The following is a 13,035-nucleotide window of genomic DNA, read 5'->3' as shown; positions in this document are numbered from 1 at the left end:
GTGCACCAAGTTTTTCTATATGTAAATCAGAACCAATATGATATGTGCAACTGCTGTGGTGTGGAAGAGTCAGACGCCCTTCACTCTGCTTTTGTTGCGTGCAATTGATTATTGCCGTTCATCTTTTGTTCACTGGCTGAGTGTCCATATGAAAATATGAAAAATTCCTACTTACCGCGGCTCTCCGGTCTTTGTCAATTCGCATTGGTTCTGCTTTGAATGGATCTGCACTATTGTAAAGCCACCATGTGGTGTGGAGTTCGTACATGCGGTGAGTAATAATCCTTTGTGATCACAGGTTCCACCAGCTGCCTGAATTTGACCAAGGAAAACGAAGCTGCCGCCGACGCCTCGCCGGTCATAACGAGCGCCGGAGGAAGCCACCGCCCGGGCCCATGTCTACACGCTATGGCCGGCTTGCCGCGTCCTTCAACGGTAAGAATGTTATCACCGAACGCGCACGCTTGCGGTTTGAACGAAACGTATTGATTCTGCTGTTGTTGTGAAATTTGGTTCAGAAGATCCAGGCAGGCTCAGAAGCTTTCTGCTGGACTTCACGTACCCGAGGGCCCCGGCCGGCGTGAGGGACCCGTGGCCGGCCGTGCAGGCCGGCGAGCACCGCATGCCTGGCACCACCCACTGGCAGGGCGGGCATCATGAGCACCACCCTCACCGCAGTGCAGTTGCGGGATACGGCGACCACCACGCGTACAACGGCCAGGGGAGCAGCTCGGGGGGAGGCGGCGCGCCGCCGCCGATGATCCCGGGCGGCTTCGAGCTCCCCTCGGACGAATGTATGGCGGGCGTCGCCGCCGACTCCAGCTGTGCTCTCTCTCTTCTGTCAACTCAGCCATGGGATAGTAGTGCCCACAGCTCCAGCCACAACCGGTCCCCGGCGATGTCGACGACCAGCGCCTTCCAGGGCAGCCCGGTGGCGCCCTCCGTCATGGCCAGCAACTACATGGCGGCAAGCAGCAGCGGCTCCTGGGGCAGCCCCCGGGGCGGCAGGAGCATGCACCACCACCAGCAGCAGCAGCAGCAGCATCACATGCAGCATGACACGGTGATGAGCGAGGTCCATCCGAGCTCGGTTCACCACGGCCAGTTCGGGGAGCTGGAGCTGGCGCTGCAGCAGGGGAGGGCGGCGCCGAACCCGCCGCACGCCGAGCACGGGTCAGGCCCCGGCGGGGCCTTCAGCCACTCCAGCAACGCGATGAACTGGTCTCTGTAGTAGGGACGGAGGTCACGCCAGGGAGACATGGAACGTTGGGCGGCCTGAGTTTTGTGCGCCTTCCACCTGCCGATCCGGATTTCAGGACGGGGAGGAAACCCGTAGCCGATAGAGCAGGGGTTTCCCGCCGTGTAGCCCGATTTTGTCCATGAACTCAAATCCCACATATGTATGTACGTGTGTGTGAGAAAACTCCATTGTTTTATTAAATTCGCTTGTCGAGGACGCTTGACCTAGTAATGCGACGGCCTCGCTAGCCGTCATCCTCTTCGTTGTTTCCGTTGATGTTTTCGCCAATATATATTGGTATGGCTACGTTCAAGTTGCCTAGTTTTTTTTATTTTTTGGTCGATCCACTGATCACAGAACTTGTTTGAGTCGATTTGCTCAAGCATTCTGGTCAATAAATCGATCAAGTGGAGCCACAACTTCCTCTCGTTTTTCTTCCCTCACCGCCTTTTTTCTCCCCTAATCCTAGGCGGTTAGGGCAAACTTTTCCCTTCAGATTTAATTGGCGAGCCCGTGGATTCGCCTTTTCTCCGCGTGCCGGTCCAGTGACGGGGAGCGGAATCCGAATTTGTTGCGGTTCGTAGTTTAGGTGTTCGAACAGATGAGGATGCTTCTTCTTTGAGTTTCTCTTTCGGGAACTTTCGGGGTACAATCCTTCTCAAGTCCGTCCATCTTAATGGTACCTCCGGCGTAGATTCATGTGGCCTCTTTAGAGCGATGAGGCTCCTTAGAGCCATGAGGTTAGGATTTGTTGTCATGAGAGGTATGATGAGATTTGGTGTCAGGTGTTTCAGATCTATGTAGGGTTCAACGGTAGCCACTGCGGCTTTAGGGCGCTGGTCCTTAAAGGCACATGCACATGCACAAAGGGCCCTTGCATCGCCTGACCCAGGCGACTCGGGGGAACCCAGCCGCCGCCGCCTCGCCACCCCTCCTCGCCCCTACCCCTGCGTCATCGTCGTCGGAGGGCTGGCTGGTGAAGCCGCGCCGGGCCCTGGGATGGCAGCGGCGGGGCTGTTCCCCCTCCCTTGCCCACCTGCCCTCTGACCCGCCACGCCCCCAGATCCCTTCCTGGCGGCGGAGGCGGCCTCCCACAGCCCCCCCCCGACGGCCTCTTCCCCGACCTGCTTCTATAGCGGGTGGCCTCGCCCCGATTCTTGGCGCGTCGTGCAATTCTGCCCTGATTGGATCTGGGGCCTCCCCCGGCTGGTTGTGGTGTTCCCCGGTCGGCCCGTCGCCGTGGCCGGGCGCGCCCTCCTTGCTGCGCCCCTCCCCACCCTGACCCCCCTCCACTCTGGTCGGCTTCGGGCCAGCCCCTCTTCGAAGGTGGCCTGGAGGCTCACGGTTGTTCCCGACAGCCGCTACTTCCGGTAGCACACCAGCCGGGAGTGTGGCTGCGTGTGAACCTTCTTCATCATCCACCCACCCCGCAGGGGCGGCTTCGACCCGGCGGCCAAGGACTTGCATCCCCTTCCCGCGTCCATGGCCGGCAGGCGTGGCTTCGGATCCGGCGCAGCCCGGGAGCTATGCTATTTCCGGCTCCTATGGCTCGCTGACTCCTTGGCATCTCCGCATCCAACACCCTGCGGTGCCCTTGGTTGGCCGTCCATACCGGCGCATCCTAGGGTCCGCGCACTCTGGGAGTTGCGTCCCCTTCCAGCTCCTTTGGCCCGTTGGTGCCAATGCTGCTTCGGTCCTAGTGGCCTGGATCTGTGCTCCCATCCAGATCCCGGCTTGTCTGGGGCTCTGGCCACAGTTGCATCCGCATTGCATCCCATTCAGCTCAGCCACGCAACCTTGTCCTCCTCCAAAGCTTGCACGTCCGGCAACAACCGGTGCTTCGTTTGGCATTGGGCGTGGCTCCCCTTCCTGCAGTCGCAGCTCCGACCTATGCTTGACTTCCTCTTCTCCAACTTGTGCTCTGACGGCTTGGGATTGCTCAGAATTTGGCCAGGGAGAAATCCGTGCATCTTGTGCTGGCAGCAGGGACACTCGCGGGTGTCGTTCCCTTCTTGGAGGCGCTGTTATGGTCATTATCTGTGCCCCTCTTCGAGCATCAGGGGAAACCCTAGGTCTGGTTTTCCAGATCGGACGACGATGGTGATACGTCTCCAACATATCTATAATTTTTTATTGTTCCATGCTATTATATTATCTATTTTCGATGTTTTATATGCATTAATATGCTTTTTTATATTATTTTTGGGACTAACCTATTAACCTAGAGCCTAGTGCCAGTTCCTGTTTTTTGAGTTTCGCAGGAAATGAATACCAAACGGAGTCCAAACAGAATAAAACCTTCGCGATGATTTTTCTTGGACCAGAAGACAACTAGGAGACTTGAAGATGAAGTCGGAGGAGCCACGAGGCGGCCACAAGGACGGAGGGCGCGCCCCCACCCTTGTGGGCCCCTCGTGCACCTTCTAACCTAATTCTTTTGCCTATATATACTCATATATCCCCAAACCATTAGAGGCATCTACGAAAACACTTTTCCACCGCCGCAACCTTCTGTACCTGTGAGATCGCATCTAGGGACCTTTTTCGGCACCCTGTCGGAGGGGGATTCGATCACGGAGGGCTTCTACATCAACTCTATCGCCCTTTCGATGAAGCGTGAGTAGTTTACCTTAGACCTACGGGTCCATAGCTAGTAGCTAGATGGCTTCTTCTCTCTCTTTGATTCTCAATACCATGTTCTCCTCAATGTTCTTGGAGGTCTATTCGATCTAATACTTTTTTGCGGTGTGTTTGCCGAGATCTGATGAATTGTGGATTTATGATCAGCTTATCTATGAACACTATTTGAATCTTCTCTAAATTCTTTTATGCATGATTTGATATCTTTGTAATTCTCTTCGAACTATCGGTTTGGTTTTGCCAACTAGACTGGTTTTTCTTGCAATGGGAAAAGTGCTTAGCTTTGGGTTCAATCTTGCGGTCTCCTTTCCAAGTGACAGTAGGGGCAACAAGGCACGTATTGTATTGTTGCCATCGAGGATAAAAATATGGGGTTTTCATCATATTGCTTGAGATAATTCCTCTACATCATGTCATCTTACTTAATGCGTTACTCCATTCTTTGTGAACTTAATACTTTAGATGCATGCTGGATAGCGGTCGATGTGTGGAGTAATAGTAGTAGATGCAGAATCATTTCGGTCTACTTGACACAGACGTGATGCCTATATTCATGATCATTGCCTTAGATATCGTCATAAATTTGCGCTTTTCTATCAATTGCTCGACAGTAATTTGTTCACCCACCGTATTATTTGCTATCTTGAGAGAAGCCTCTAGTGAAATCTATGGTCCCCGGGTCTATAGTTTCCGATTTACTACTTTTGCAATCTTTTACTTTCCGATCTATAAACCAAAAATCAAAAATATTTACTTTACCATTTATCTATCTTTATCAGATCTCACCTTTTCAAATAACCATGAAGGGATTGGCAACCCCTTTATTGCATTGGGTGCAAGTTGTTTGTTTGTTTGTTTGTGCAGGTATTCGGTGATTTGTGCGTGGTCTCCTACTGGATTGATACCTTGGTTCTCAAACTGAGGGAAATACTTATCTCTACTTTGCTGCATCACTCTTTCCTCTTCAAGCGGAAAACCAACGCAAGCTCAAGAAGTAGCAGGAAGAATTTCTGGCGCCGTTGCCGGGGAGATCTACGCCAAGTCAAGACATACCAAGTACCCGGCATAATTTCTCATCTCTTGCATTACATTATTCGCCATTCACCTCTCGTTTTTCTCTCCCCCACTTCTAAAATGATTTTTAAATTTTTTTGCCTTTTCTTTGCCCCTCTTCCGTTCGTCTTCTTCGTTTGCTTTTAGTGTGCTTGTGTGTTGGATTGCTTACTTTGTCACGATGACTCAAGAGAATACCAAATTGTGTGATTTTTCCAACAACAATAATAATGATTTTATTAGTACTTCGATTGCTCCCGCCACTAGTGCGAAATCTTGTGAAATTAATGCCGCTTTGCTGAATCTTGTTATGAAATATCAATTTTCCAGCCTTCCTAGTGAAGATGTCGCTTTCCATCTAAATAATTTCGTTGATTTGTGTGATATGCAAAAAAAAGATGTGGATAATGACATTGTTAAATTGAAGCTATTTCTGTTCTCACTTCGAGATCATGCTAAAACTTGGTTTTAATCTTTGCCTAAAAATAGTATTGATTCATGGAATAAGTGTAAAGATGCTTTTATTTCCAAGTATTTTCCTCCCGCTAAGATCATCTCCCTTAGGAACGATATTATGAATTTTAAGCAACTTTATCATGAACATGTTGCACAATCTTGGGAAAGGATGAAATTGATGATATGGAATTTCCCTACTAATGGTTTGAATTTGTGGATGATTATACAAAAACTTTATGTCGGATTGAATTTTGCTTCTAGAAATTTTTTATATTCGGCCACGGGATGTACTTTTATGGAAGTTACTTTAGGGGAAGCTACTAAACTCCTAGATAATATTATGGTTAATTATTCTCAATGGCATGCCGAAAGATCTTCCACTAGTAAAAAAGTGCATGCAATTGAAGAGATTAATGTTTTGAGTGGAAAGATGGATGAGCTTATGAAATTATTTGCTAGCAAGAGTGCTTCTATTGATCCTAATGATATGCCTTTGACTACTTTCATTGAAAATAATAATGAATCTATGGATGTGAATTTTGTTGGTAGGAACAATTTTGGTAATAACGCGTATGGAGGTAATTTTAATCCTAGGCTGTTTCCTAGTAATTCCTATAATAATTATGGTAATTCCTACAAGAATTCTTATGGAAATTATAATAAGATGCCCTCTAATTTTTGAGAATAGTGTTAAAGAATTTATGAGTTCGCAAAAGAATTTCAATGCTTTGATTAAGGAAAAATTGCTTAAGATTGATGATTTGGCTAGGAACGTGGATAGAATTTCTCTTGATGTTGCTTCTTTGAAACATATATCTATTCCACCCAAGCATTATATTAATGAGTCTCTCAAAGCTATGATAATTTCCATTGATGAGTGCAAAGAAAGAACCGCTAAGATGCGCGGTAAACGAGATTGGTTTGTAAAAACGTGTTCTTCTAGTTTCCATGAAAATAATGATGAAGATCTTAAAGTGATTGATGTGACTCCTATTGAATCTTTGTTTTCCAACATAAATCTTGATAAAGATGGGATTGGAGATGAGTCAACTTTAGTTAAAAGGTGTCCCAATGATTCGGAGTTTTTAGATCTTGATGCAAAAATTGATAAAAGTGGGATTGGAGAGGTCAAAACTTTAGGTAGCAATGAACCCACTCTTTTGGATTTCAAGGAATTTAATTATGATAATTGTTCTTTAATAGATTGTATTTCCTTGTTGCAATCCATGTTGAATTCTCCCCATGCTTATAATCAAAACAAAGCTTTTACTAAACATATCCTTGATGCTATGATCCAATCTTTTGAAGAAAAGCTTGAATTGGAAGTTTCTATCCCTAGAAAACTATATGATGAGTGGGAACCTACTATTAAAATTAAGATTAAAGATTATGAGTGCCATGATTTGTGTGATTTGAGCGCTATTGTTTCCACGGTTCCAAAAACTTTATGTGATGTGTTAGGTTTCCGTTAATTTGATGATTATTCTTTAAATTTGCATCTTGCGGATTCCACTATTAAGAAACATATGGGAAGGATTAATGATGTTCTTATTTTTTCTAATATGAATTATATGCCCTTAGATTTCATTGTTCTTAATATATATGCAATCCTACATGTCCTATTATTCCTGGTAGACCTTTCCTTGGAACGATTGGTGCAATTATTGATATGAAGGAAGGAAACATTAGATTTTAATTTCCGTTAAGGAAGGGAATGGAACACTTTCAAGGAAATAAAATTAAATTGCCATATGAATCTATTATGAGAGCTACTTATGGATTGCATACCAAAGATGACAGTACCTAGATCTATTCGTGTTTTTATGCCTAGCTAGGGGCGTTAAACAATAGCGCTTGTTGGGAGGCAATCCAATTTTATTTTTGTTTTTAGGTTATATTTTGCATTAAATAATTCATCTAGCCTCTGGTTAGATGTGGTTTTTGTGTTTTAATTAGTGTTTGTGCCAAGTAAGACCTTTGGGATGACTTACGGTGATAGTTGATTTGATCTTGCTGAAAAACAGAAACTTTTGCGCTCAGGAAAACAATTCTCATTTTTTACAAAAGCATTATAAAATACTGATTATTTTTGCAGAAGATTAATAAATAAATTTCTTAGGTTGTCCTAATTTTTTCAGAATTTTGAAGTTACAGAAGTATTCGAGAGTTACCAATTGGTGTTCTGTTTTTGACAGATTCTGTTTTCTATGTGTTGTTTGCTTATTTTGACGACTCTATGGGTAGTATCGGGGGGGGGGGGGGGGGGTATGAACCATGGAAAAGTTGGAATACAGTAGATATTACAAAAATATAAATAAAAATGAGTTCACATTAGTACCAAAAGTGGTGATTTATTTTCTTATACTAACGGAGCTTATGAGATTTTCTGTTGAGTTTTGTGTTGTGAAGTTTTCAAGTTTTGGGTAAGAATTTGATGGACTATAGAATAAGGAGTGGCAAGAGCCTAAGCTTGGGGATGACCAAGGCACCCCAAGGTAATATTCAAAGACAACCAAGAGCCTAAGCTTGGGGATGCCCCGGAAGGTATCCCCTCTTTCGTCTTCGTCTATCGGTAAATTTACTTGAGCCTATATTTTTATTCACCACATGATATGTGTTTTGCTTGGAGCGTCTTGTATGATTTGAGTCTTTGCTTTTTTGTTTGCCACAATCATCCTTGTTGTACACACCTTTTGAGAGGGACACGCATGATTCGTGATTTATTAGAATACTCTATGTGCTTCACTTATATCTTTTGAGCTAGGCACTTTTGCTCTAGTGCTTCACTTATATCTTTTTAGAGCACGACAGTGGTTTTATTTTATAGAAATTGATGAACTCTCATGCTTCACTTATATTGTTTTGAGAGTCTTTAAATAGCATGGTAATTTGCTTTGGTTATAAATTTAGTCCTAATATGATAGGCATCCAAGAGGGATATAATAAAAACTTTCATATAAAGTGCATTGAATACTATGAAAAGATTGATTCCTTATGATTGTTTTGAGATATAATTATGGTGATATTAGAGTCATGCTGGTGAGTAGTTGTGAATTTGAGAAATGCTTGTGTTAAGGTTTGTTAGTCCCGTAGCATGCACATATGGTGAACCGTTATGTAACGAAGTTGGAGCATGAGATATTTTTTGATTGTCTTCCTTATGAGTGACAGTCGGGAACGAGCGACGGACTTTTCCTACCAATATATCCCCCTAGGAGCATGCACCTAGTACTATGTTTCGACGACTAATAGATTTTTGCAATAAGTATGTGAGTTCTTTATGACTAATATTGAGTCCATGGATTTTACGCACTCTCACTCTTCCATCATTGTTAGCCTCTCTAGTGTCGCGCAACTTTCGCCGGTACCTTAAACCCACCATATACCTTCCTCAAAATAGCCACCATACCTACCTATTATGGCATTTTCATAGCCATTCTAAGATATATTGCCATGCAACTTTCTACCATTCCGTTTGTTATGACACGTTCCATCATTGTCATATTGCTTTGCATTATCATGTAGTTGACATCGTATTTGTCGCAAAGCCACCTTTCATCATTTTTATGCATGCCGCTCTTGAGTCATTGCACATCCTGGTACACGGCCGGAGGCATTCATATAGAGTCATACTTTATTCTGGTATCAAGTTGTAATTTTTGAGTTGTAAGTAAATAGAAGTGTGATGATCTTCATTATTAGAGCATTGTCCCATGTGAGGAAATAAAAAAAGGGGAAGGCCAAATAAAAAAGAGAAGGCCCAAAAAAATAAAGAGAAAAAGAGAGAAGGGGCAATGTTACTATCCTTTTTCCAAACTTGTGCTTCAAAGTAGCACCATGATCTTCATGATAGAGAGTCTCCTATGTTGTCACTTTCATATACTAGTGGAAAATTTTCATTATAGAACTTGGCTCATATATTCCAACGATGGGCTTCCTCAAATACCCTAGGTCTTTGTGAGCAAGCAAGTTGGATGCACATCCACTTAGTTTTTTGAGATTTCTTTAAACTTATAGCTCTAGTGCATCCGTTGCATGGCAATCCCTACTCACTCACATTGATATCTATTGATGGGCATCTCCATAGCCCGTTGATACGCCTAGTTGATGTGAGACTATCTCCCTCTTTTTGTATTCTTCACAACCACCTTCTATTCCACCTATAGTGCTATGTCCATGGCTCACGCTCATGTATTGCGTGAAAGTTGAAAAAGTTTGAGAACGTCAAAAGTATGAAACAATTGCTTGGCTTGTCATCGGGGTTGTGCATGATTTGAATATTTTGTGTGATAAAGATGGAGCATAGCCAGACTATATGATTTTACAGGAATAAGCTTTCTTTGGCCATATTATTTTGAGAAGACATAATTGCCTTGTTAGTATGCTGGAAGTATTATTGTTTTTATGTCAATATTGAACTTTTGTTTTGAATCTTACAGATCTGAACATTCATGCCACAATAAAGAAAATTACATGGATAAATATGTTAGGTAGCATTCCACATCAAAAATTATGTTTTCATCATTTAACTACTCGAGGACGAGCAGGAATTAAGTTTGGGGTTGCTTGATACGTCTCCAACGTATCTATATTTTTTGATTGTTCTATGCTACTATATTATCTGTTTTGGATGTTTTATATGCATTAATATGCTTTTATATATTATTTTTGGGACTAACCTATTAACCTAAAGCCCAATGCTAGTTCCTGTTTTTTCCTGTTTTTGAGTTTCGCAGAAAAAGAATACCGAACGGAGTACAAACAAAATAAAACCTTCACGTTGATTTTTCTTGCACCAGAAGACAACCAGGAGACTTGGAGATGAAGTCGGAGGAGCCACGAGGTGGCCACAAGGACGGAGGGCGTGCCCCCCACCCTTGTGGGCCCCTCGTGCACCTCATGACCTAATTCTTTCGCCTATTTATACTCATATATCCCCAAACCATCAGAGGCATCTACGAAAACACTTTTCCACCGCCGCAACCTTCTGTACCCGTGAGATCCCATCTAGGGACCTTTTCCGGCACCTTGCCGGAGGGGGATTTGATCACGGAGGCTTCTACATCAACTCTATTGCCCTTCCGATGAAGCGTGAGTAGTTTACCTCAGACCTACGAGTCCATAGCTAGTAGCTAGATGGCTTCTTCTCTCTCTTTGATTCGTAATACCATGTTCTCCTCGATGTTCTTGGAGATCTATTCGATCTAATACTTTTTTGCGGTGTGTTTGCCGAGATCCGATGAATTGTGAATTTATGATCGGCTTATCTATGAATATTTTTTGAATCTTCTCTAAATTCTTTTATGCATGATTTGATATCTTTGTAATTCTCTTCGAACTATTGGTTTGGTTTGGTCAACTAGATTGGTTTTTCTTGCAATGGGAGAAGTGCTTAGCTTTGGGTTCAATCTTGTGGTGTCCTTTTCCAGTGACAGTAGGGGCAGCAAGGCACGTATTGTATTGTTGCCATCGAGAATAAAAAGATGGGGTTTTCATCATATTGCTTGAGTTAATTCCTCTGCATCATGTCATCTTACTTAATGCGTTACTCCGTTTTTGTGAACTTAATACCCTAGATGCATGCTGGATAGCGGTCGATGTGTGGAGTAATAGTAGTAGATGCAGAATCGTTTCGGTCTACTTGACACGGACGGTCTGCATCACCCTTTCCTCTTCAAGGGAAAAACCAACGCAAGCACAAGAAGTAGTAGACGACGTCTTGGTGTCACTCTCCTTCGTGAAGGCGTTGTCTTGTTTGCTCGCGGCGTCCTCAGTGCTGTCTTTGGAGATGTCGGTCGTCTAGTTGTTGGTTGGATTGCTTCTTCGGTCGAAGAGTTTAGCTGTGTTTTTTTATGTTTGGGTCGAGTTTCTCATGTGTCTCTGTTTCGTGCATCATGTTCATGCGTCTTGCATCCGTGTCATGTGTTGTACCATCTACTGTACTTATTCTAACTCTTTCTATTAATGAAATGATACGCAAGCTTTGCATATTCGTGAAAAAAAAACCCTGTCAAGCAGGCTCTGTAGAGGAGCTGCGACAACGGCACATCGGCGGCTCGTTTTGGCGATAGTAGTGATCGTTCGGCGTTCGCGGAATCTCAATGTAATTTTTATTATGCTTGAGATGATTTGTATTTTCAATGAATCTTTATAATAGAATTGATCATTTATGCAAAAAATAAATAAATCAGTCAAGCATTGTATATGGATCATGAGCTTAGAACAATACTGGCAAGCAACTCTTTTGTACGTGGATTACAGACTGCTCTAGTTTAGTGTCGACCAAGCCATTATAGGTGGGCTTGCTTCAGCGAGAAAGTCAATTGAAAGTAAAACTGTGACGCCCGGATAGTTACACTACAGTAATTCCCTATTAACGATGCCACGTCACCACGATTACTGTTGTTAACCTCTAGATGCATCAAATCCCGTTCGAATTCAAATTCAAAATCAAGCAAATAATAAAAGTTTTCAATTGTCAAAAATTAAATGTTCTAAGGTTGACCAATAAATCCTAAGTAATTATGGTGGTGAAACCACATTTTTATAATATGATTAGATGCACTAAATAAACTAAAACAACGATAAAACAATTATCTAAAATGATTTTAAAATAATAAGCACATGCAAAACACTTTATTTAAGGTGCCAGAATATTTGGGGCTGTGACCTAGTTAATAACACCAAATTAGTTGTCGCTTTTAAATTTTATAAAACTAAAATAAAAGAAAACTGAAAAGAAATAGAATAAAAAAAGAAGAAAAGGAAACAGAAAAAAAAGGGAAAGAACCCCCCCCCCCACTCGGCCACAGCCCAGCTGGCCTCTGGGCCAACCAGGCCGGCCCAGCCGGTGCCTATAGCCCCCTGGGGCGACCGAAACCTAGCGACCCCCCTCCCCACTTTCCCCTCGTCTCCCTCACCCGCCGCCACCACACAACACACACACACAAGCACGCACGCACGCATCGTGCCGGGGAGAGGATCTCCCCGCGCCCGATCCCCTCGCGTGCATCGGCGCCTTCGCCTCGCCGTCCTCCTTGTCGCCGCCTCTCCGGCTCGCCTTCCCCCTCGCCCCTCTTCCCCGACCCGATCTGGATCGAGAAGGGGCAACAAGCCCGACGCCCTTGGACATCGGCGCCGTCGCTGTGTGCCGCACCGCCACCGCCCGGAGACCTCGCCGCCTCGACCTCTCCCCCGTAGTCGACCCCGCCACCATCGCCGACCCGTCCTCGTCCTCCCCGAACGGCCTCCACGAGCTCGCGCCGCCGACTCGCCGGACTGCCTCCCCGTCGCCCTCGCGTCCTCGTCCTCCTCCCCAACGACGCCCCGACGCCAACGCCGTTCGCCGTCGCTGCCACCTCGCCCCGCCGTCGCGTACCCCCTGCATCGGGCCTTCCCTTCAACGCGGGTGAGCAACCCCCCGGTCGTCCTCCTCTCTTCGTGAAGCAGCCACCGCATCCCGCGGCTCCCCCCCACCATGGCCACGGCCTAGCTGCGCTCGTGCCGCGCCGGCCACGCCCGACGCGCGCGCCCGCGCATCGCCTCCCTCTTCGACCGTGCTCACCACCGCCACTCCCGCCGAGCACCGCCGCTCCCCACGGCCCTACTCGCCTGCCCGCGCGCGCCCGTCGTGGCCGCGTCCGGCC

At 45.2% G+C, this 13,035-nt stretch overlaps 1 protein-coding gene across 2 annotated transcripts in view; it reads left to right on the top strand.

The window, feature by feature from the left end:
- LOC123104174 (squamosa promoter-binding-like protein 17) overlaps positions 1 to 1,407 on the top strand; it is a 3,392-nt gene extending 1,985 nt beyond the window's left edge. The window contains exons 2-3 of one of the 2 annotated variants that reach the window (XM_044525939.1): positions 299 to 435; positions 522 to 1,407. In XM_044525939.1, coding sequence (XP_044381874.1) covers positions 299 to 435; positions 522 to 1,231 — 847 coding nt within the window. In that variant the 3' untranslated portion in view covers positions 1,232 to 1,407. Of the gene's footprint in view, positions 1 to 298; positions 436 to 518 lie in introns of both variants that reach the window. The other variant, XM_044525938.1, reaches the window with a different exon arrangement.
- Positions 1,408 to 13,035: the final 11,628 nt, after the last annotated feature.

This window comes from Triticum aestivum, chromosome 5A, assembly GCF_018294505.1.
Source record: "Triticum aestivum cultivar Chinese Spring chromosome 5A, IWGSC CS RefSeq v2.1, whole genome shotgun sequence".
NCBI classification, from domain to species: domain Eukaryota; kingdom Viridiplantae; phylum Streptophyta; class Magnoliopsida; order Poales; family Poaceae; genus Triticum; species Triticum aestivum.
Note: the sequence above shows the minus strand (reverse complement) of the source record. Positions and strands in the feature narration are given on the sequence as shown.